Raw genomic sequence first — 22,562 nt, 5'->3', positions numbered from 1 at the left:
AAATGCCAAAATTAACAGAGCATGAAATATGGATCTTATGTAACCCAATCAAAAAAGTGACATTGAACAAGACACAAAGGACCTAAAAGAAAAATAAAATAAAATCCTAGTCCAGATGAATTTAGAGACAACTTAGAGCAAACAATTAAAGAGTAATTAATACCCATGCTATACAAATTATTTTCCACCTTGAGAGAGAAAACACTTGATATTTTTAATATAGTCCTCTTACCTAAACCAGGGAAGGACAAAGCAAAAAAAGAAAAATTTAGGCCAGTCTCACTAATTAATTGTTGTAGATAGCTCCAAGTAATCAAAGCAGGATCAGCTTCTTATCTTCAACTTAAAAGTGTTAGAGAGTTGCCTGGGGAAACTGAAAGAGTAAATGAATTGTCCAAGTTCACACAGCCAGTATGTGTTAGAGACAAGACTTGAACCCAAATCTTCCTGACTTTAAGGCCAGCTCTATATCCAATATGCCATACTGCCTTTTTTCCCTAGTGGATGTTAGAGTAAAAATTTTAAATAAAATCATATACAGCAATATAGCCAAAGGGGAAGGAAAGCATTCATTATAACAAGTTTATACCAGAGATGGTTCAACTTTAAGAGAACAATTAACATAATTAATCACAATAAAAATAAAACCATCCCCCCCAAAACATGATTATATCAATAAATGAAGAAAGGCTTTTCATAAAAGGGGAAGAGAATTAGGATTTATATAGCACCAACTACTAGCCAGGCATCATGCCAAGTGCTTTACCAAGTATCTCATTTGATTCTCACAACAACCCTGCAAAGTAGGTATTGTTATTATACTCATTTTACAATGGAGGAAACTGAGTCAAATAGAGGTTAAGTGACTTGCCCAGGGTCACTCTGCCAGTAAGTGTCTGAGGTCAGATTTGAACTCACATCTTCCTCTTTCTAGGTGCAGTATTCTAGCCACTCTATCCACCTAACTGCCTCTACAACATTCATTTTTACTAAAAACCCTAAAAAAAATCATAGAAGGGCTATTTAAACTATTATACAAACATGTGTATATAAAATTATAACTTAGAATTATTTATAATGGGAAACACTAAAAGATTTTCTAATAAGTATAGAAATAAAGCAAGAATGCTTCCTTTTCCCATTATTATTTGATATCATTCTAGAAATCCTAATGATAGAAAGAACACAATGAAAAGAAATTAAGAGGCACAAATATTGATGAAGAGGAGAAAAAAATTATAACCCTATTTGCAGGTAACACGGTGTTTTGTTTAGAAAACCCTGGAGAATCAGCAAAGAAACTGACTGAAAAAAATTAATAGCTTTAATAGTTATATTGATATATATATACAAAAGAAATCCACAAAAACCATCAGCATTTCCATATGGCAATAACAAAGTCACCAGGAGGAAATAACAGAGAGAAAAGTCCAATTCAGGATAACTAAAAAATTCACAAAATATCTTGGAATCAATCTATGAAGATATAGAAATACACTCTTTAAAGAAATAATGATATAGATAATTGGAGCTATATTAACTGTCCATGGTTGGGCTACACCAATATAATACAATTTATGATGCTACCTAAATTAATTGCAAACTGAATGATAGGTCACATAAACTACCCAAGGGTATATTTTTAAAACTAGACAAAATGAAAACAAAATTAATTTGGTAGAGCAAGAGGTTGAGAAGCTCAAGGTGAGTAATTTTTTTGAAGAGAAAGAAGAATAAAAAGTACTCCCAGACCTCAAATTACATTATAAAGCAATAATAGCAAAATTATTTGGTACTGGTTAAAAATTACAAAAGTAGATCAATAGGACAGACTAGATGGGCAAGAATAAAAACAATAAAATTCAACAACTTTATCTTCAATAAACCTGAGAACATAAACTGTTTGGGAATAAAATCCCTATTTAGCAAATGCTTCTGGGGAAACTAGGAAGCTTTTGGGGTTTAGACCAGCCTTTATACCATATACACTAAACAAACTCAAAAAAGATACATGATCTGAATACTAAAGAACAATATAGAAAATAATGAGATCCAGTACCTTTTATGACTATACCTGGAGAAGAATATTTTAAAATTTGTATTGATAGCTTTTGCTTTTTTATCACCTACATTTCCCAATGTAATTTCCCCTCCTCTTCTCAAACATTCACCCCTTGTAACAAAAAAAGAGACAGAAAAAAAATAGTTCAGTAAAACAAATGGACATAACAGCTAAGTCTGACAAGTATTCCACACACATAATACTTTCCCCACCGCCCCCTGCAAATAAGGGAGAGGTAGAGAGGCATATTCTTATTTTTCCTTTTTGGGACCAAACTTGGTCAATATGGTTGCACAACAGTAATTTTTTATTATTATGTCACTATTATTCTTTCCACTTATGTTATTATAGTCAGAGTTATGGGGAGAAATTCTAAACCAAAAAAAAAAAAGGATAGAGGAGATCACAAAAGAGAAAATAAATAATTTTGATTATGTGAATTGAAAAACTTTTAAACGAAGAAAATCAATGAAGTTAGATAGAAAGAGAAATTGTCAACTGGAGGAAAAATAGTTTTGCATTTCTGACAGGGCTTAGATATCCAGAATATAAAATAAATTAGCACAAAAATGTGACTAAGAGTCATTCCCAATGGATAAGTGGTCAAAGAATATGACCACTTTTCAAAAGAAGATTTTCAAACTATGAAATTTGCTTCAAATCACTAATAATAAGTGAAATACAAGTCAAAACAACTCTGAGGTTTCCCTTGAGACATATAGATGGTGCAATAGATAGAGCATCAGACCTGGAGTCAGAAAGACTTGAGTTCAGATCTGGCTTCTGACATTGTGTGACCCTGGGCAAATCACTTAACTTATGTTTGCCTCAGTTTTCTCAACCGTAAAATGGGAATGATAATAATAGCACCCACCTCTCAGAGTTGTTGTGAGGAACAAATGAGATAGTACTTGTAAATCACTTAGCACAGTGCCTGGCACACAGTAGGTAGTTTAATGTCAGCAGAGCTGTTGATCTCCAGTGAGATTTGCTCTTGACCCTATATTGTTTTTAACATTTTTATCAGTGCCTTGGATAAAGGTGTATAGATGGAGTGCTTATCAAAGCTATCACAAAGTTAAGAGGGATAACTGGCACATTGGATAAGAGTAAGGGTCTCCAAAAAAATATCAACAAGTGTTTGAGCTGAATCTAATAAGAAGAATTCAGTAGAAATAAGTGTGGTCTTATGCTTGTGTGCATTAAAACCAACTTAACAAGTCCAAGATGGGGAAGGCATAGTTAGACAGCAGTTTGTCTGGAAAAGATTTGGGGGATTTAGTGGACTGCAAACTCAGTCTGAGTCAGCAATGTAATATGGCAGCCAAAAAAACCTAATGTGATTCTGGACCTTATTTAGAGAGACATCCCACTCCCAGGAATGAAGAGGTAGGCGATCGTCCCTTTATGCTTTGTCCTAGTAAGAGCACAGCTAGGGTATGGTATTTCAATTCTGGATTCCACGGGGTAATAAGGGCATTGCTAAGTTGGAGCACATTCAAGATGGTGAAGGGACCTAAGTCCTTATCACATAAGGATTTTTGTTGTTGTTGTTGAGTGATTTCAGTTGTGTCTGGCTCTCTGTGACCCCATTTGGAGTTTCCTTGGCAGAGATTTTGGAGTCATTTGCCATTTCCTTCTTCAGCTCATTTTACCGATGAGGAAACTGAGGCCAACAGAGCTAAGTGACTTGCTCAGGGTCACACAGCTAGTAAGTGTCTGAGGCCAGATTTGACCTCAAGTCCTCCTGACTCCAGGGCTGGTGGTCTAACCACTCTACCTCCTTGTTGCCCATGAGGGCTAGTTAAAAGAACTGGGCATATTTGACCTGGAAAAGACAAATAGCATGTGGAAGGTATGCCTTCCCTCCTCTTCCCTCCCTCCATAGCTAGTTAACTAGATATAGTAATATGTGTGTACGTGCACATATATATTTTAAGCTTTTACATAGGTGTTGTAAGATATTGCAAGATATTAGAAGAAAGTGCAAGAACAAAAGCACAAACGTTACTTCCCCACCCACGCCCCCCAACAGCTTGAGCCACATTCTCCCAGGTTACTTTCGTCTTTAGGCAGTTTCTATAAAACATTTCATGCAAGCTGTTTTGGGGTTTGAGTTAAAGAAGGCCTGTTATGTGGCAGAGGGCACAGACTTATTCTGCTTATCTCCAGGAAGAAGAATCAGGAGCAACAGATGGAAATGACAAAAATACAGACATAGTATGCTGTCCAGAAAAACTTCCTAACAGAGACATCCAAAAATAAAAAGGGTTACCTCAAGAGGTAGTGGGTTCTGCCTTCTTGGAGGTCTGCAAGGCAATAACCACTTGTTAAGCACTTACTGTGTGCTATGTGCCAAGCCCTGTGCTAAATGCTGGGGATACAAATACAAGTAAAAAGACAACCCCTGCCCTCAAGGAGCTTACAACTGGGAAAGACAACACACAAAAAAGAGTTGAAAAGAGGGTAGAGTAGATAGATACCTTCCCACAAGAGTTTTGTCTTGGGAGTCCAGAAAGTCAGAATCAGAGCCGAGAGGGGAATGAAGTTTGGCTGTCCTCGGCCTCTCCCCAAAATGGAGGAATTTACTAATGAGAGAGGGGGGGAGCATGGCAGAGGAATGTTCTAGGGTGAGAAGGTCTCAGGGGTAGATGGATATTTCAGGATGAGGAGGCCCTGAGTGCTGAGGGAAGTCCCAGGGGAAGATTGCAGCTGAGCCATCCATGGTGCTTGCTGAGGTCTGGAAAGTCAGAAGCTCAGTCACCAGAGGCTGAGTGAGTAGTTGTTAGCTATATTGGAGTGGGAATTTCTTTAGGGTTTGTGTTGAACCAAACCTCTGCTTGAAACCCCTGCCAACTCTCCAATTCTGGGATTCTGTGATCCTTTGTTTCCAGTTCTTTGTTACTGCAAAAACATTGCTATAAATATATTAGTGTGTTTGTATATTTATCTGTATATGTATGACAGTACTTTGCACGTAGAATACTTGTCAGATTTGGCCAGTATATTGATTTGTTTTGCTAAACTTTTTTTCCTCTTTCTTTTTCTCTTTGTTACAAGGGATGATTCTCTGGAAAGAGGAGGGGGAAATACATTGGGTAATATAGGTGATGATAAAACAAAAGATATATCTCTCCCAGATATAGTCATAAAATGTATTGAATCTCTTCAGGACCTGCTGAAAGGGTCACAGGGACTCCCATGAGTCTATGGAACATACTTTGAGAACTGCTGCATTAACTCATGGGCTAGACATTCAGAGGAAATGAAGGATATATATATACACACACACACATATATGTGTGTGTATATATGTATACACATACATACATATATACATATATGTCATTTTTACTCATGTCCAACTCTTTGTGACCCCATTTTGGAGTTTTCTTGCAAAGAAACTATACTGTTTTGACATTTCCTTCTCCAGCTCATTTTACAGATGAGGAAACTTAGTCAAACAGGGTTAAGTGACTTGCCCAGGGTCACACAGCTAGTAAGTGTCTGAGACTGGATTTGAACTTAGAAAGGTGAGTCTTTCTGACTCCAGGACCAATACTCTATCCACTGTACCCCCTAGTTACCTGCCTACCTCTCTCTCTCTCTCACTCTCTCTCTCTCCCCCTCCCTTCCTCCTTCCCTCTCTCCCTCTCTCTCTCTTTCCTTCTCTCCCTCTTCTTCTCTCCCTCCCTATCTCCCTCTCCCTCTCTCTCTTCCTTTCATGTTCTTTCTCACATGCATGTGTATACACACACCCTTCCTTGGCATATATGCCTAACAATAGGATATAATTCCAAATTGCTTTCTAAAATGCTTGCATCAATTAATTCACAGTTACATCAACAGAATCACATATTGTTTTGCATTATAACAGCTTCATTTATCTGTACCTTGTTTTCCAGTCAGACCATAACCTCCCTGAGGGCAGGGACTGCCTATGCTTCTAACACAGTGCTGGACCCTCAGTCCAGTATGTGTTGTGTACCTTGTGTACTTATTTTGTCATACTGGCTATAGCTGATAGTCTACATGTAAAGGGTGTATTTGAATGTGTCCTAGTTCCTTTTGTTACCCAGTGGGATGTCTTGCCAGCTGTCTATAGGAAACTCTGCCCAGTGGTCCGGCATTGTAGGAATCTGTCCAGCCTGCTTCATGGAATTTGTCAGGCCAGCCCTGGTTATAAGGATAAAGTAATGCTAGAGATGAAAGTTTTGTGCCCCTCGCCTTCATTCCTCACCTTTCCTTCTGCTCCTTATAGGCTTATTGGCCAGGGACTGAGTCTCATTATGGAGAAAAGCTGCTCTCTCTCTCTCTCTCTCTCTCTCTCTCTCTCTCTCTCTCTCTCTCTGTCGTCTGTCCTCACCTAGGTCTACAGCCAAGTACATCAGGCCCCAGTTCAGAAAAAACCTTCTGGCTCCCTTCACAAAACATTAGCCAGATGGTCACAGAATAATCAGTCTTGGATCAGCAAAACTGGTTGGTTCTAGTCTGTCCACTTTGTATAGACCCAGTTTGTTTGGGCCTGGGAAAAGGCCAACAATTTTCCCTTATCTGGTATTAGCTCACACGTGTCTTTCCTTTTCCTACAGATACCAATGTGATACGATATATCCAACTGACAGAGATGAAACTCAGCAGATGTTCCCAGAGAGAGAAAGAAGCCTTGTAACCAGGAAGCTTCCTTCAGAGATGGACCCATGGTGGACATTGTGCTTCCAGGGGCCCAGCAGGTGGATTTCCCCTTCCTGGGTTTGGTCCCTTTCCTGCCCCTCTCCCATCTTCCTTCGAAAGCCCCCTTAACTCTTTGTTTACTCCCAGTATGAAGAGAAAGAGAGAGAGCAAGAGAAGCCAGCTTAGAACCTGGCCAGTTGCCAGAAAATGGTCAAAGTTCCCTTGATGAGAAGAAGCCTGAAGAGGAGATTTGTGTCAGAGTTGGAAAAGGCTTAGCTGGTGGTTTCCACTGCCGGGATCATGCCTGGAAGGCAATTCATCTTAAAGTCTTGAGTCTTCACCTTGAGTCTGTAAGCTTGTCCCTTCTAATCACCTCCCTGATGGACTAAGCCATCCCAACCCAGTCCTAACAGACACATCTGGAAGATGGCCACAGAAAGAGCTGGTGACCCCAACCCCCTCCTAGAGGGACATAGATGTGCACATCAACTTCCCTCCCCCTCCCACACTCCTATTCTTGGCTCCTGTTGCATTCTGTGTGCCCCCAATCCCAAATCTCCATTTGGGGTTCTAGGACTCGGTTACAAGCTCATCCACCACTGAAGCCCCTACTAAATGCCTTCTCAGTGAACTTACATCCTATTTCCACATAGTAACTTTGATGGCAGACAGGAGCAGGTATGGGAAGATCAGGGCAAGGGAAACGGTGAGGGAAGGGGGACAGTGATGCAAAAGCTGAAAAGGCTTTGTATAAATCAGGGGATAAAACTATGGACTAATGAAGTGCAAATAAAAATAAATTAATAGGTGATAATTCCTGTCATTTCTTTTTGAAATAGCCCCCCTAACCGTTTTCCCACCCCTCACCCCATACGTGGAGTGAAGGATGTACTCACATAGCATTGGATGACCTTCAGAGCAGCTGACCATTTGCTTAGTGCCCTGTGCAGTTGCTTGTACTCTGTACTGTGTGTCCTCTGCAGAGGTGTCTACCCCCAGCATGTATACTCCCAATCCAATCCAACAAGCATTTATGTAAAGTACCTCCTGTGTTCTAGGACTGTTTTAGGTGCTGGAGACACAAAGACAAAATAAAAATAGTCCCTGCCCTCAAGGAGCTTGCATTCTTCCCTGCCTTAACCTAAGTATAACCTAGTCAAGGTTGGGTAGATAGACTTCAGTGGAGCGATGAGTCCATTTTTGGATAGCTATAATTGTTAGGAAATTTTCTCTTATTTTGAGACAAAAATCTGTCTCCTTCCTACTTCTGTCCATGGGGCTTGATCATAGGCCAAATAAAGCAAATTGAATCTCTCTCTCATATAATAACCCTTCAATGTCTACCACCAAGTTGTGTCTTCTCTAGGCTAAATATCCCCTGGCAGGGTTTCTAAGTATCCTCATCATCCTGGTCACCCTCCTCAAAGCATTTTACACTTTGACCGTGCTTTCCTTAAACTAGGGTGTTCAGAGCTGGGCTCACTGTTCCAGATGTGTTCTGAACAGGACTCAACACAACGTCGTTCTCCCTTCTTACATCTGGACATCACACCCTCGGATTGTGTTAGCTTTTCTGGCAGCCAAGCACACTGCTGACTTCTCCATCACTCGTAGTCTACTAAAAATTGCCAGGTCTTTGTCACATGGATTGCTTTCTGGGCTTATCTTCCTCACCTTGTAGTTGCACAGTTGGTTTTTCTGAGCCCAATGTCAGGACATTACGCTTACCCTTATTAAATTACATCTTAGCTTCAGCCCAACATTCTATCCAGCTGAAATCTCTTTGGATCCCACATCTTAGATTCCATTGTATTATTGATCCTGCCCATCTCAAGGACAACCATTTCATAAAACCTGCTATATGATATGTTTTTCCATTGACACTGATATCAGTTCTGTCTTTCCTAATCATCTTTATAGCCCACCGATTCTCAAACATTTTGGCCTCAGGACACCTTTACCTTCTTAAAAATTATTGAAGACCCCAAAGAGCTTTTGTTTATGTGGGTTATAGCTATCATAATTTACTGTATTAGAAGAGTACAAATAGATAAAATTTTAAAATATTTATTCATTAAAAATAGTAATAAACCCATTATACAGTAACATAAATGACAGATTTTTATGAAAAATACTATTTTCCAAAACAAAAAAAAATTAACTGAGAAGAGTGGCATTGTATTACATGTTTTTACAAATCTCTTTAATGTCTAACTTAATAGAAAACTACTAGGTTTTCACATCGGCTTTTGCATTCAATCTATTGTGATAGGTTGTTTTGGTTGAGGTTTATGAAGGAAATCTGGCCTCACACAGATATGTAGTTGGAAAAGGAAGGAGTATTTTAGTAGGCAAATAACATTTTAGTATTAGTATGAAAGTAATTTTGCCCTCAAGGAAGTCCTGAAAGGATCATGGGGCCCCTCATGGGTCCATGGAACATACTTTGAGAACCATTACGTTAAGCCATGATCAAGCCAAACAAAGGCATGGAGATTGAGTCTCATCTTTGATTCTCCTTAGCTCAAGCTTAACAGTAGTTCATGGTTATACTGCACTTTACAGTTTACAAAGCACTTTCCTCACAAAGATCCTGTAAGATAGGTAGTGCAAGGACTGTTATCTCTGTTTGACAGATGAGAAAATTGGGAATCATCAAGATGAAATATCTGTGAGGTAAATCAATCAGTAAGCATTTGCTAAGTGCTGTTGGGGATACAGAGACACTTATAAAACTTTTCCCATCCTCAAATGCAAGGAAATTTTGGTAGGGTAGGTCCTAGCAGTAGAGGGAATCTGGAAAGATCACATGTAGGAGGAGGGGGTACTTGGGCTGAGCTTTGAAGAAGGCTAGGATTCTAAGAGGGGTGGCTGAGTAGTGCAGTGGATAGAGTGACAACCCCAGAGTCAAGAAGGCTCATCTTCCTGAGTTCAAATTTGGCCTCAGACACTTACTAGCTGTGTGACCCTGGGCAAATTACTTAACTCTTTTTGCCTTAGTTTCCTCATCTGTAAAATGAGCTGGACAAGGAAATGGCAGACCGTTCCATTATCTTTGCCAAGAAAACCCCAAAACGTGGTCACGAAGAGTCTGATATGACCTAACAACAACAACAGCAGCAATAGAAAAGGATTCTAAGAGATGGGGTGGGGGAAGGTCACATAACTAAGAAGTGTCACAGCCAGCTTTTTCTTTGGTTCCTAAGCACTTAGCCAGGAAGTACTTAATAAATGGCTGTTGACTGATTCATTGCCTTCTGATTTGAGGTGCAGCCTCTTTCCATCACACCCCACTGCTTCTTCTTCCCACTCGCTATCCTGGTGGACAGCCTCAAAAAGAAAGGACCCAGTTCAAAGCAAAGTCCCAAGATATTAGCCCTCTGCTAAAAGAGGGAGTGGTCTGCTGTCATTTCTATTCTCCATCTGCACAAAGGATAGAACCATGGTCTCTAAGCAAATGCCTGGGTTGCTCTCAGGGGTGAGCATTCACTATACCTGGCCCACTAGTTCTAAGACCACCACATATCACTGGAAAAAATCTGCCAAAATCCATATGATGTCCTCAATTGCATACCCCCCCCTTCTCTATTAAGTATATTAGGACCTATGTGTGAATCACCTGAAGAGAACTAAGTCAGGTAGAAAGTTCCAGCCCATTTTCTGGGCATGTTGAAAAGTCATAAAAATGGAAGTGACCTCAAAGATCATCTTAACCCAGTTGCTTCATTTCACAAGGGAAACTCAGAGAGGGTGGACTTGTCTAAGGTCACAGCTAGCTCAGCGCAAAACCTAATTAGAGCCCAGTTCTCCTGACTTCTTTCTGCTGATACTTCTTCCTATCACTAAATGCTCATTCAGAACTTGATTAGTTGAAGATGTGTGGCACAGGAACACAGTCAAGTCCTGAATGAGTGCTTGCTGATAACAAAAAAAAGTATCCAGCATGATCCCAGGTTTTGTAGTATCATAGACTTGGAGTTGGAAGACACTTGGATTAGTTGATCTAACCTAACACCTTTATTTAAGAGATGAGGACACCAAGGCCCAGATAGTCTGAGTGATTTGTCCAAGGACACACAGGCAGTAAATGGCAGAGACAGGAATCTAAATCCATGTTTCTCTCATCCAGCACTCTTAGTGTGTGAAGTGACTGTTGACAATCAGTTATTTTTACCACACCGTACTTAGGTACAGGAGAGATTCAGGAGTCATGAATCCCATGGGCCAGTGGGATTACCAAGCTTTGCAACCAATCCAGGCAATTTAATGCAGTGGTAAGAATGTAGGATTTGGAGTCTGGAGACAGCTGGACTTAAATCACATTATAGCTCAAAGCTATATCTAAGGCAAGGTGACTGGGACTTTTTCCAGTGGGCTAAAATTTAAAGAGTGCAAATAACATGGTCCCAGAGGCATGCTTCTTGTTCCCTTGTGGAAGCTGTACCCCCAGTGAGCTCTCCCCATCTCCACTTGCCCCAGACACAGAAACTAGTTAAGAATCCTGAAACTCACTAGCTGTGTGACCATGCGTAAATCATTCAACTTCTCCGAACCTCAGTTTCTTCGTTTGAAAAATAGGGATAATAATACCTACAGTACTTAACTCATGAGGTTGCTGTGAGAATCCACTGAGATAACATATATGTAAAAAGTGCTTTGCAAATCTTAAAGCTTTACATAAATGCCAGCTATCATTATTAATATTATTACTACTAATAAGAATTTCATTCTCATCTTTTTGGATACAGTTCAGAGAGAAAGGGTCCTGGGACAAGCCACTAGCCTGCTACTGTATTTTTAAATCTAATGTTTTGTGAAATCTTGCACAGGTGGATAAAATATTTGTTCTTTGTAATTGAATAAAAATATTGGAAGGTAAGCTTATCTTCTATGGGCTCGCTGAAAGTGTCTTTGAGACAACTCCAGTAGCAGACAAGATGAAGGCTATATACCCCATTCCGTTCCCACATGAATTTTATTTCATCTGCTGCATTTCTAAATTTTGAAAGCATGTTGTTCCATGTAGATTGAAGATTAGGATATTTATGTTTAAAAATTGGTCTAAAGTTTTTATGGATCGCTGTTATGTCCGTGTGATTGTGGGCCACAGTTCGGTCTGTGAAAATGGTATGTCCAATAGGTTATTGGCTTAGATTGCCAAGATCTTTTTTTTTTGGTGCGGGGAGGGGGGAGGAAGGGGTGCGGGTCCTGTATTTATAGTATGAGAATTTGTCATCTACCAAGCTACAAAAGACTGAGCAAGCTTCTGATGCATAATTCTAGCCACCAGATCAAGCCTTGCTAAGTATTCAGTAGGTGCTACATTTTTACAGTCTATATAGTTGTGTGGCATAGTTTCTATGCCATTTCCCTGTATCATTTACACTGATCACTGAGTCTGAGCTTCTGTAGAATAACCATTCTGTAATTTCTGGTGGCAATGTTCTTTTTCTGAATTGCTATCTTAAACCCCTTCATTGCCCCACCCCACCCCCTAAATATCTACACAACAACCATTTATTTAATGCTTCCTTGGTGACATTGGAATTGACACGTCATCCATGAAGCACTTTCTTATTCCATTTTAGATATTAGCTGTTTCATAGACTCCATCTGATGGTAAATCACTTTAAATTACATTCAACAGATCCAATAGCATTTACCTGTTATCAGCCTTTACTCAGCAAAGTGATGTCTGCTTGTTCTAAAAGTATTTCTGTACGTTTTTGACCTGTAAATTATGTGCTCTAAAAATATCTATCAACAAAAGGCAGTATAAATGTTACAGCACTTTCATGTGGTTTGTTCAACAATTACCGAATCACAAATAAGTTTCTTTTTACGATCCTAGGACTTTCTGGCACACATTTTTGCTCAGCCAATATGTTGTTTTCTTATGTGTTTCTAGATTTTTTTTTTTCATGATACTGTAAATGCATTTTATAAAGTACTTAAATGTGTAATTCACTTATATTTGAAGGAGTCATTGGTGTTCTCATCTTCTGGTAATAGATATGTGATGCTTTCTGTTGAGCTGGTAAAGTGCCTTGCTAATAATTCATGCTCTACTATGGGACATCTGAGCCAATAATTATGGATCTTATTGATGATGATGATGGATGATGATGATGACGATGATGTTTTCATCTTTATGTTCAATGAAGTACGGATAGAAACAGTCCTAGAACAAGTCACACTATCTTGCTACTATTGTGCTTTTATGTTTCATGTTCAACCTACTATTGTGCAAGTAGATAAAATGATTGATTTTTTTTGTAATTAAATTAAAGTGTTGAGATGCAAATTCATCTTCTGTAGACTCACTGAAAGCATCTTTGAGACGAGTCCAGTAGAAGATGGAATGATGCTGATGATTTCTCCCTCTCTTCTTGCCTTCCTCCCTTCTCTCCTCCTTCCCTTCTCTCCTCCTTCCCTTCTCTCTACCACTTCCCTTTTTTTGTTAGTCCCACTTTCCCAGCCACAAAAAAATCTTGGGATCCAAGTAGTAATTGTTCCTTTGGGGGAAGGGGAATGTGAAGTGGGGGGAAGGGGAGGATGGAGCACAAAGAATGAGGGCTAAGTCATATGGGCTTGCATATTCAGTGCCCCAAATCCATTTAAAGCTACTCTGCGTCACCAAAATAAGGTGATAATATGAAGTTTTTAATCATTTTTGATTGTGGAAGAAAGGCAGCAATCTTAGAATCCCCAGAGATGCTGGCTCCTGGCCCAAGGTGAATAGAAGAGGAGGGAAGGAAGGAGGTTATAATTGAGTCAGAGAGATATTAATGATATTTTGTGCATGTTATTACTTTTAAATAAGACATTAGAGTTCTCAGTGTTAGAAAAATCTGAAACAAAAGTCTACTACAGGAGTGAGAGAAGGAAAGCCTTTATTACGCTTCTCATGAGAAGCGGGCACACTTCACCCTAATGGCACTTGCGCACTGGTACAGAGGTAGAATCAACTTCGAAATGGTTAGTATAATCCATACTCCTCCCATCTGAGCCTGGGATTGGACCAGCTCATCTGAGTTACACTCTTCCTGAACCACCCATCCCATGTTCCTCCATGTTCTGTTAACTCCTCCCAGTTCATGCATCCCATGTTCAAAAATGGTGGCTATCTCCGCCCTCAGGGTGTGTCAGTTAATATTCAGTAAGCTTATTAAGCAAGCACAGTGGAGAAAAGCCTTTGCCCCATCCTTGACCCCAACAGGTTGCAACTGGTTTAGCCTCCAAGGCACTTTCTTAGGGAACTAGTTGTTTGCAGAATGTTTGGGGCACTTTCTGATTGGTTGAGGGACTATCCACAAGATCATGGAAGTCCTCAGAATTCCCTTGTTCTGTTGTAGAAGTCTAACTTCTAATCCTTTCCCACATCAAGGGACTTTCACACACATTTATATGATTTTCAAAGCAACTTGTGAGGTAGGAGAAGCAGGATTAACTCCATTTTATAGACAAGTTGTGAGCAGGCTGCAAGGTAGAACCAATGAGTGACTTTGAAAAACAGGACTAATATATGTCATTAGGGAATGTAGGATAAAAAAGGAAGATGTGCTGGTCACTTGGTGAGGATAAGGTACAATAATTGGACAGACCATGTGCTCCACTCCACCTGATGTCAAAAGAAAACAAGGAAGTCCTCTGAGCATTTTAGGTGGATCCACTGTGGAGAATTTATGGCAGAATGTGGTTAATAATAACCCAGGATGGATAGATATGGATGGGTTTCAACCTATATGGGAATTGGACCAATTACCCAAATTGCTAAGACCACGGATCATTTGTGTCTTTGAGTACTTACAAACAAGACTTGGCCAAGTGATGACATTTAGTCACCTATTACAAAGGATGGAGCTGAAACAAGAGCTCGAGTCCTTTAATTCAAGGCTCAGTGCTCCTCCCAAGTCCCATATCTCACAGCCTCTCAAATGGCTCCAAATTCCTGCTTGAAAGCCAGAGTGATTTTGGCCAATAATAGCCCCCAGCCCAAACCTCAGTGGTTCATTGTTTAGGTTTTGATGGCTTAGAGTGGGTGAAAATAGCAATTGTTTTCTGTTCTGGCCAGAAACTTTGAGGGCCTTCCCCTCCCTGAATATTTTTGTGATCAATTCAAAGCTTGGGTGGCTTATACATTCTTTGAACTGATAGCCTAAAGCAGGCCAGCTGGAAGATGTAGTCTAAGTTGGCTTCCACCAATGCCTTCAGCCTGACCAATCCACTGAGCCCTGCCTCTAGTGACAGGCTTGCTGGGGAGAGGAATTACAGGCAGAATCGCTCAATCTGAAGGGACCTGTTTGGCTTTCTACTCCAACCCTGTGAGGGCCATCTCCAGTTGTCCTGATCTATATCTCACCACTGGACCCAAAGGACTTTGGAGGAGAAAGTGAGGTTGATGACTTTGCATAGCCCTCCCTTACTTAAATTCAATTCACTTACATGTCATGGCATCACCTCCCAGATATCATAGTTCTCTTTGAAAATGAAGGACAAACAACAACAAACGATATTTTTGTGATGGCAAATTAGGCCATCTTTTGTCTCAATTCTTACCCAGCCCTTAGTCATTGAATGAACATTGCCTCAAACAAACTGAGCCCTAGGGAAAACCTTAATTTAGAAAGACCCAAGATCATCCATTGCATCCCAACCATCACCCGTCATCTTGACTTTTGTCTTGCCGTTGGACTTTGATGACTGAAGAAGAGAGTGAGGCAGTTCTGCCTCACTTAAATCCAATTCACTCACTAGTCGAGGCATCATGAAAGTGATGTCATCGGTCCTCTTCAAGAATGAAGGACAAATAACAACTACAAATTCCTGCTTAGTATCCTGGCCCCATCAGCACTGGCCTGGACACAAGCCAAACAGAATTTATCTCAAATATCATTTGCAGCTAAATCTTGATCATGTTCCCCATTGCAAAGTTCTCTATCACAGTCTAAAGTCTAAACCCACCTAAAATGGAAGCTAACTCTATGTCCCTCTGTCCTCTTTTCACATTGCATTCATTCATTACCACCTGCAAACAAACTATGGGACTTTGTTTGTAGTTTATTAATGACTCCCTGAGTTTGGGAGGGGAGAAAAGAGAAACAAAAGTGGGGTGGATAAGTTGAACCCACCGGGTACTGCATAACTTATCCCTGAATTTTCTGATATACCATCTACATAGACAGATCAGCACTACTCTGGAAACTCAGATCAGGAGAGACCTAAATTCAACTCTCATCACCAAGTAATTGTAACTAGGGTGAAGTAAAATGCGACTTTTCTCAAGGTGCCAAAATTTAGAGAGCAACCATTGATTCAAGGCATGATTCATGTGTTTGCTCTAGGGTCCCATGACATTGAGGTTGGGTGAATTAGACAGGGTGGGGGAGCAAGGTAAAAGCATTGAGGAGAAGAGATTCTGTAAGAATAGATAAGCCACTAGACAAGTATACCAGCTGTGAATTTATTTCCTGGGCATGTTCTTCATTTGTACTGATTTCAAGTCTCTCCCCTTCTTGCCCTACCGATTCGTTTAGAAAAGGCCTCTTCCAGATTCCACAGGAGTCAGATGGGAGTGTTTCCTAGTTACATATTATGGAATATAAGAAGGAAGACATCCCTCCACAATCCTGACTGTCAGTTTCTCCAAGCAGAAAGCTCCACCAGGAAAGTTGCCTTTAAACTCTTCCCGTTCAGAGGAATGTACTGGCTCTTAGCCAAGATCAAGGATAATGCTCTGGCCCCATTCTCACCCGCATCTTTCTCTCAGTCTTTATTCAGGAATAACATTAGCAGGTACATTCTCCCACTATCTATCTTGCTAGTCTGGCCCAGAGTGGTAGTGACTTGGTAGCCTGTGTCGTATACCTTAACAGGCAAGAAGAGGAGATGAAAGCTTGAGGCACTGTTGCCGGGCCAGAAAATCTCTTTTTTCATTCAGAGGGTGGTCGGTCCAACCTTCCAAGAGGTACCTGGGGTTCTACAATACCTGTCAGAAGGTCTAGCCCTCCTCCACACAGTCCTCAGCTCACAGTTGTAATGAGGAATTCTGGTACCTGATGAAAATCCATTTGAGTTGGAGGTAATGGAAGAGGGAGGAGGGAATAAGGATTGTGTCTAAGAGATGATGACCATTACTGTGCATGGTTGAGATGAAGAGAAATCATGGCTAATTAGGAAGCTGGGAAACTAGGAAGCCAAGGTGTTTGGAGCTAAATCTTACTATAAAGATCTCTGATAGAATTTCCTTAAAAGGAATTATTATGGTAATATAGTCGGGGATGAATGGAAAGAAGACTGATACAGACATTGTACTTATTGGGGAAGAAGGAGAATTATCTGAAGGTTCATTAATGATAGTTGCAAGGACTGAAATGAACTTTAAAGGAGGAGCAGTGTTATATCTTCCAAGGGATCACCTTGATGTAATAATTAATAATAATAATAATAATTGAATTTATAGAGTATATTAAGGCAGTCTACAAATATCTTATTTTATGCTCATAACAATCCTGGGAGGCAGGCTATTATCACCTTCATTTTGAAGATGAGGAAGCTGAGGCAGACAGAGGTTAAGTGACTTGTCCAGGGTCACACAGCTAATAAGTGTCTGAGGTCAGATCTGAATTCATGCCTTTTATCCAATTTTGGTACTCTGTCCACTGGACCTCCTAGCTGTAACAGGTCTTGTGCAGTGGTTTTGTTCTCCTGAACCAAATGCTTTTTTGTAATCAACAAACAATAATCACAAAGGGATCTTACATGCCGAGTGATGGTAGCAGAGGGAATTGCTGGTTACAAGCTGTGAGCTGGGAACTGGATGGAGAAGGGCTAGACCTTCTGACAAGCATTGCAGGAACCCCAGGCTCCCTTCACAGGGTACCTTCAGACCAGCCCCTTGAAGGAAAAAAGAGCTTTTCTGACCCAGTAATAGTGACAATAGAGACCAAGAGGCATGCCGGCTTGCCAGCTCCTCCTCCTGGCCCTGAGTTTTAAGGAGCAGCCAGCCTTAGAGAGGATGCCAAGAAATGTGTTGTTGTCAACACATGGAAAGCTAGGTTTCCATGAGAACTAGAAAATGGCAGGAATAAGAGAAGAAGAGATCTAGAATGAAGAGTAATTTGTTAACAAAGAGCTCTTAGATGTGAATGGGTAATTCTTCCAGTTAATAAGTGTCTAAGGCCACATTTGAACTCATTTCTTCCTAACTCCAGGCCCAGAAGACAAATGAATTTGTTTCCCAGTTCAGGAAACTTATAGTCATTTAATTCCTCAGAACCTTTGTTTCTTTTTCTGTAAAATGGAGATAATAAGACATACTACCAACTTCATGGGGTTGTCCTGAGGAAAGTTTTTTACAAATCTGAAATAACTATACAGGGTGTCCCAAAAGTTGTAGTGCAATTTTAAGCTTTAATTAAACTTTAGAAGTATAAATAGTACAAATTTATTCCAAAAAACCATCATTAAAATATTATTTTACACTTATTCCCTTTTGTGAATTTTGAATAACAAGCTTAATTTTAATTTTAACAAGATAGGTCACCCTGGCATTATGTACCACGTATATAATAGTTTTGGAATGATACTTTTCTCAGACTGATGTGGTTTGGGGTTGCTGGGAACCCCAAAATGTCAAGGTACAGGGAGGTCTGCTGGAAAGAATTCAAGCACTTGAGTGCCTTGGAAGCCTTCTTCCAGTCAAAGTAGCAAGGTTTATTGTAATGCCAGTAGAGCTGACTTGAGATTCCTAGTGAATCTGTAACTTGATAGCAGTGAGATTGATACTTATATTTTTAAAAAAAGCAGTGAGAAGTTCTTGATGATGGGATTAAGGAGTGGTAAATAGCCTGGGGTGGGCCAGGTGCAACAGTGAAAGCAGGCAAGTGATCTGGGATGGGTCAAGAGCCACTGTGAAAGCACTGTTAAGTATCTAGGTGGGCTGGGATGGGCCAGATGCCTCGCAAGACGCCAGTTATCTGGGCTGCTAAAATGTGTGGCAAAATTCAGGGACTGGGCTGCTTTCAAAGACATCTGTCTTTTCTTTTTAGGGGTTCAGGTCCCATCACCCCATGAAGACTAGCAGTTCTTTTCATTCCCAGCAACTAGCACAGAGTAGACACTTAATCAGTGATTGTTGGTTGATTGATTTGTGTATTATAATGGGGGTAATCAAGACCTATCCCCCCCACACACACACACACACTCACACACACATACCATCTGCTCTGGCACATGGCCAGGCTTCCCAGACACTTCCAGGTATACATAAGTTAAGACCTGGAGGACTTTGGGATACTGAGGCAGGTATTTAAAGTAGCAGCTTCCAGGGAGAGTATAATAGTAGTTGTGGGTTAACATTTCATGATTTAAGTCTTTTTGTTAATATGTGCTAGTCAGTCTTTTGTGTTTTAAGCATTTCTTTTGTGTGGAAGAAATAAATAACTGTACTATACCTAATCTACATTGTACACTGAGTGCCTTTCTACTCCATTTTGGGGATACCCTAGACATAAGCCAACCCTAAACTTTTAAGTGATTTTTCCCTAGGGCTCTATGAAGGAACATAAAGAGCAAAAGATAACGTAAAAGTGTGAGGGACTGTCTGATGTTGGCAACTACCAGGTGGGCGTTGTGGCAAGATTGGGGTAGAATCTGGGTATTTGGAAGTCGAGGCAGGGGCTGTGGTAGGCGGAGTCGTGGTGGACTGGGATGGGCTGGGTACGGAGAAGCCCTGAGGCAGTGGGCAGTGCTATGTGAGATAAGCTGGGTGCAAGGAAGTAGCCGGAGCTTGTGCTCCTGAGGCAAGGGGCGGTGCCACGTGGGAGTGGGACGGCAGAGGACGAGTTCCCTTTGCTTAGTCCCCTCCCTATATGCAACGTCAACCCCAGACGCCTCCTTCCTGTGACCTTCCTGACTTCCTGGGTCCCTTTGTGTAGCACTGACCCCAGAGCCTCCTTCCTGTGTCCTTCCTGACTTCCTAGGTCATGTACTCTGTCTATGCACTAATCCCAGACGCCTCCTTCCAGTATCCGGTCCTAGCCTCCTACGTCACTCCCTCTCCCTTGGTGTGCTAAACTCAGACAGCCCCTTCCAGTATCTGACCCTACAATCATTGGCTAGTAAGCAGGCTGGGGAGGAGGGGCTAAGTAGGTACTTAAGGAACGAGGTGGTCAGATCACTGCGCTCTCTTGGCTCCTGCTCTGTTGCTCTGGCCTTCCTGCTTGGCCTTGCTGTGATGGCTTGCTGTGATGGCCTCTGAATAAAGCTCTGGTGTTGGCGCCTCCTGATGGCTTGTCTGTGTGTTTATCTGGTTGAGGACCGAAGACTGATGAGTAAGTATGACTCTGGCAGCCTGCTCCTTATAGGAGGAGTGTTCGGCACGGCCGGCATAAAGTCGGCGCGGCCGGTACATAAAAGATCTTGACCATTGTTTTTAGAGGCCAAATTACTCCAGGATTGAGTCCAGAAGCTGGACATCCCTAGTAGGAAAGGGTGCCCTAGCTCCCAGGGTCAGCAGATGTCAATTGTTACTTGCTGGGATTGCTAACCAGCCCTTTCACATTCATCTCAGCAATGCATTAGCAGAACTACTCCTTCGAGGATTGTGTCCTCTGCTAAGCCAGGGCACAGCTTAGGCTCATCCTAAGAAAGAAACAGGAAGAAAGGACAGGAGAAGAGAAGAGAAGGAAGAGGAGGGAAGGGGAGGAGAGGAAGAGAGGAGAAGGATGGGGAGAGGAGGAGACAGAGATGAGAAGAGGAGAGGAGGACAGGAGGGGGAGAGGAGAGGAGAAAAGGAGAAAGATGAGAGAGGAGGAGAGAAGAGAAGAAGGAGAAAAGAGAAGGAGAAGAAAAGAGAGGAGAAGAGAGGAAAGTTGCTTTAAAATGTTTTAGACACGTGCTACCTCTTTTGATCCTTCTCATACCCCTTTGATTTAGGTGTTATTGTTATCCCAATTTTTTATATGAGGAAACAGGATGAAGAGGTAAATTAATTTGTCCAGGGCCACACAGATAGTAAGCACCTGAGGCAGGATTCAAACTCAGGTCTTTCCTAAGGTTAGAGCTCTATTCACTGTGTCTCCTCACATAGGTGCCTAGATCCCATAAGGGTGTTATGTTTCCTCTCGACACTAAAGAAACCACTTATTCCAGGCTATCAGTTTGTGTTTTTACCCCTAAAGAAAATCACACATTCTAGAAATAGACTTACATTTCATTGCCCTCTGCTTTTCTTAAAAATGTCCTTGAGTGCCAGAGAATCAAGAACGACAAAGGGGTCTGAAGAGTTGGCTGGCAGACAGCTTTGATTTAGCTGAGGCAGCCTTCCCTGAAACCCATACTCATGCCCAAACACAGGCCAGACAGCAGAGGAAGAGAAAATGCATTTGGTCCATCAGGCATGACCAGTCTCAAAATACAGAGTCAGCAAGAAAAATATTCCCCCTCTCTAAATGGAATGGAATTGGATTCTATTAAAAACCACACTCATCGAGGCCCATAGCTATTAATATTTGCTACAGGGAGAAAAAGGGAGAGACCCTTGCCAAAGACTGGAGACCTCCAGCAGCTGGGGCTGAATTGTTCTGTTGGGGGCGAACCCAAATTTGAAAACTTCCCTTGCTATATGTGCTTTTGCTTTAAAATATATATATATATATATTTCTTGACAGTGTCAGAGCATGATCAGTTTGAGGCCAGGAGAAACTAAGGCAAAGCAGAAAATGTTAATAAAAATGCCCCTTTCCTACTAAGTTGAAATAGGTTTGTGGAAGTCAGCATGAGCCTTTTGACTGATTTATATGACCCTTGGCCCTGGGTCATTTTGCTTTTGCTACTACTACTGTAGTTAGAGAGTTAGAGTAATAGATAGCTCTAAACTCTTGGGTTAAAGTCCTGCCTTGGGCACATATTGGAATCAGGATTTAGAGTAAGTCATTTCTAATGCTGGTAGGAAAGTCTTTGAGACTAGAAGTTACAGAGGAGATGCAAATTGACATTAGAAGAGAGAGACTGTTCCATGTTCCATATGTTCCATATATAAGTGAAACCACAAGTGGGGAGGGAGAGGGAAATGAGAAAAAGAGTGAAGGAGGGGAAGAAGGGAGGGGTAAGGAGAGAGACAGAGAGACAAAGGCAGAGACAGACAGATAGACAGACATGGGAAGGGAAGGAAAGAAGGTCCTGAGGCACTGTGCTAAATACTTTGCAGATATTATCTCATTTGATTCTCACAACAGCCCTGTGAGGTAAAAGTTGTTATTATCCCCATTTTACAGTTGAGAAAACTGAAGTAGACAGAGTTTAAGTGACTTGGCCAGGGTTACATAGCTAGTATGGACTGGATTTGAACTCAGGTCTTTCTGACTGCAAGCCCAAAGCCCTGTGCCAACTAACTGTCTCTAGCAGCTTTGGGGGTGGGGTGGTGGGGATGAGGGTGGTGAGTACATGGGGACCCAACAGGTAACACATCTGTTCCTCCTGGCAGGTAAAAATTATTTCTCCCTCCATACATTTTCCTGAAGCATTTTGTCTGACCCTTCCTTTGTTCCAATCACCTTCAGCCTTGAAGGTATGTACTTAACTTTGTGTACCTGTTATGTCCTCAGTACAATGGAAGCTTCTTAAAGGTAGGGATAGTGTCATTTTTCACTTAGTAAGTCTTAGGTGTTGAATCTGATCAAGCAGACTGCCCTTCCATACTGGGAGCGTGCCTGAAATAACAGTAACCCTGAGGAAAGGGAATGAGCCAGAGTCTGGGTGGCTGGATCTGAGAGGGGGTAAGGGACCGAAAGCCCCACCTCCCTGCCCTGGGATGTCAGAACCT

General features: G+C 41.2%; 1 protein-coding gene across 1 annotated transcript in view; it reads left to right on the top strand.

Moving 5' to 3' along the window:
* LOC114030008 (tetratricopeptide repeat protein 9A-like) overlaps positions 1-9,684 on the top strand; it is a 53,715-nt gene extending 44,031 nt beyond the window's left edge. The window contains exon 3 of the mRNA XM_027844672.1: positions 6,655-9,684. Within this exon, the coding sequence (XP_027700473.1) occupies positions 6,655-6,734 (80 nt within the window). The 3' untranslated portion in view covers positions 6,735-9,684. The remainder of the gene's footprint in view (positions 1-6,654) is intronic.
* Positions 9,685-22,562: the final 12,878 nt, after the last annotated feature.

Source organism: Vombatus ursinus, unplaced genomic scaffold (assembly GCF_900497805.2).
Source record: "Vombatus ursinus unplaced genomic scaffold, bare-nosed wombat genome assembly UNPS02014945.1, whole genome shotgun sequence".
In the NCBI taxonomy this organism is placed as follows: domain Eukaryota; kingdom Metazoa; phylum Chordata; class Mammalia; order Diprotodontia; family Vombatidae; genus Vombatus; species Vombatus ursinus.
The sequence above is the reverse complement of the archived record's forward strand: the minus strand, read 5'-3'. Positions and strand labels throughout refer to the sequence as shown.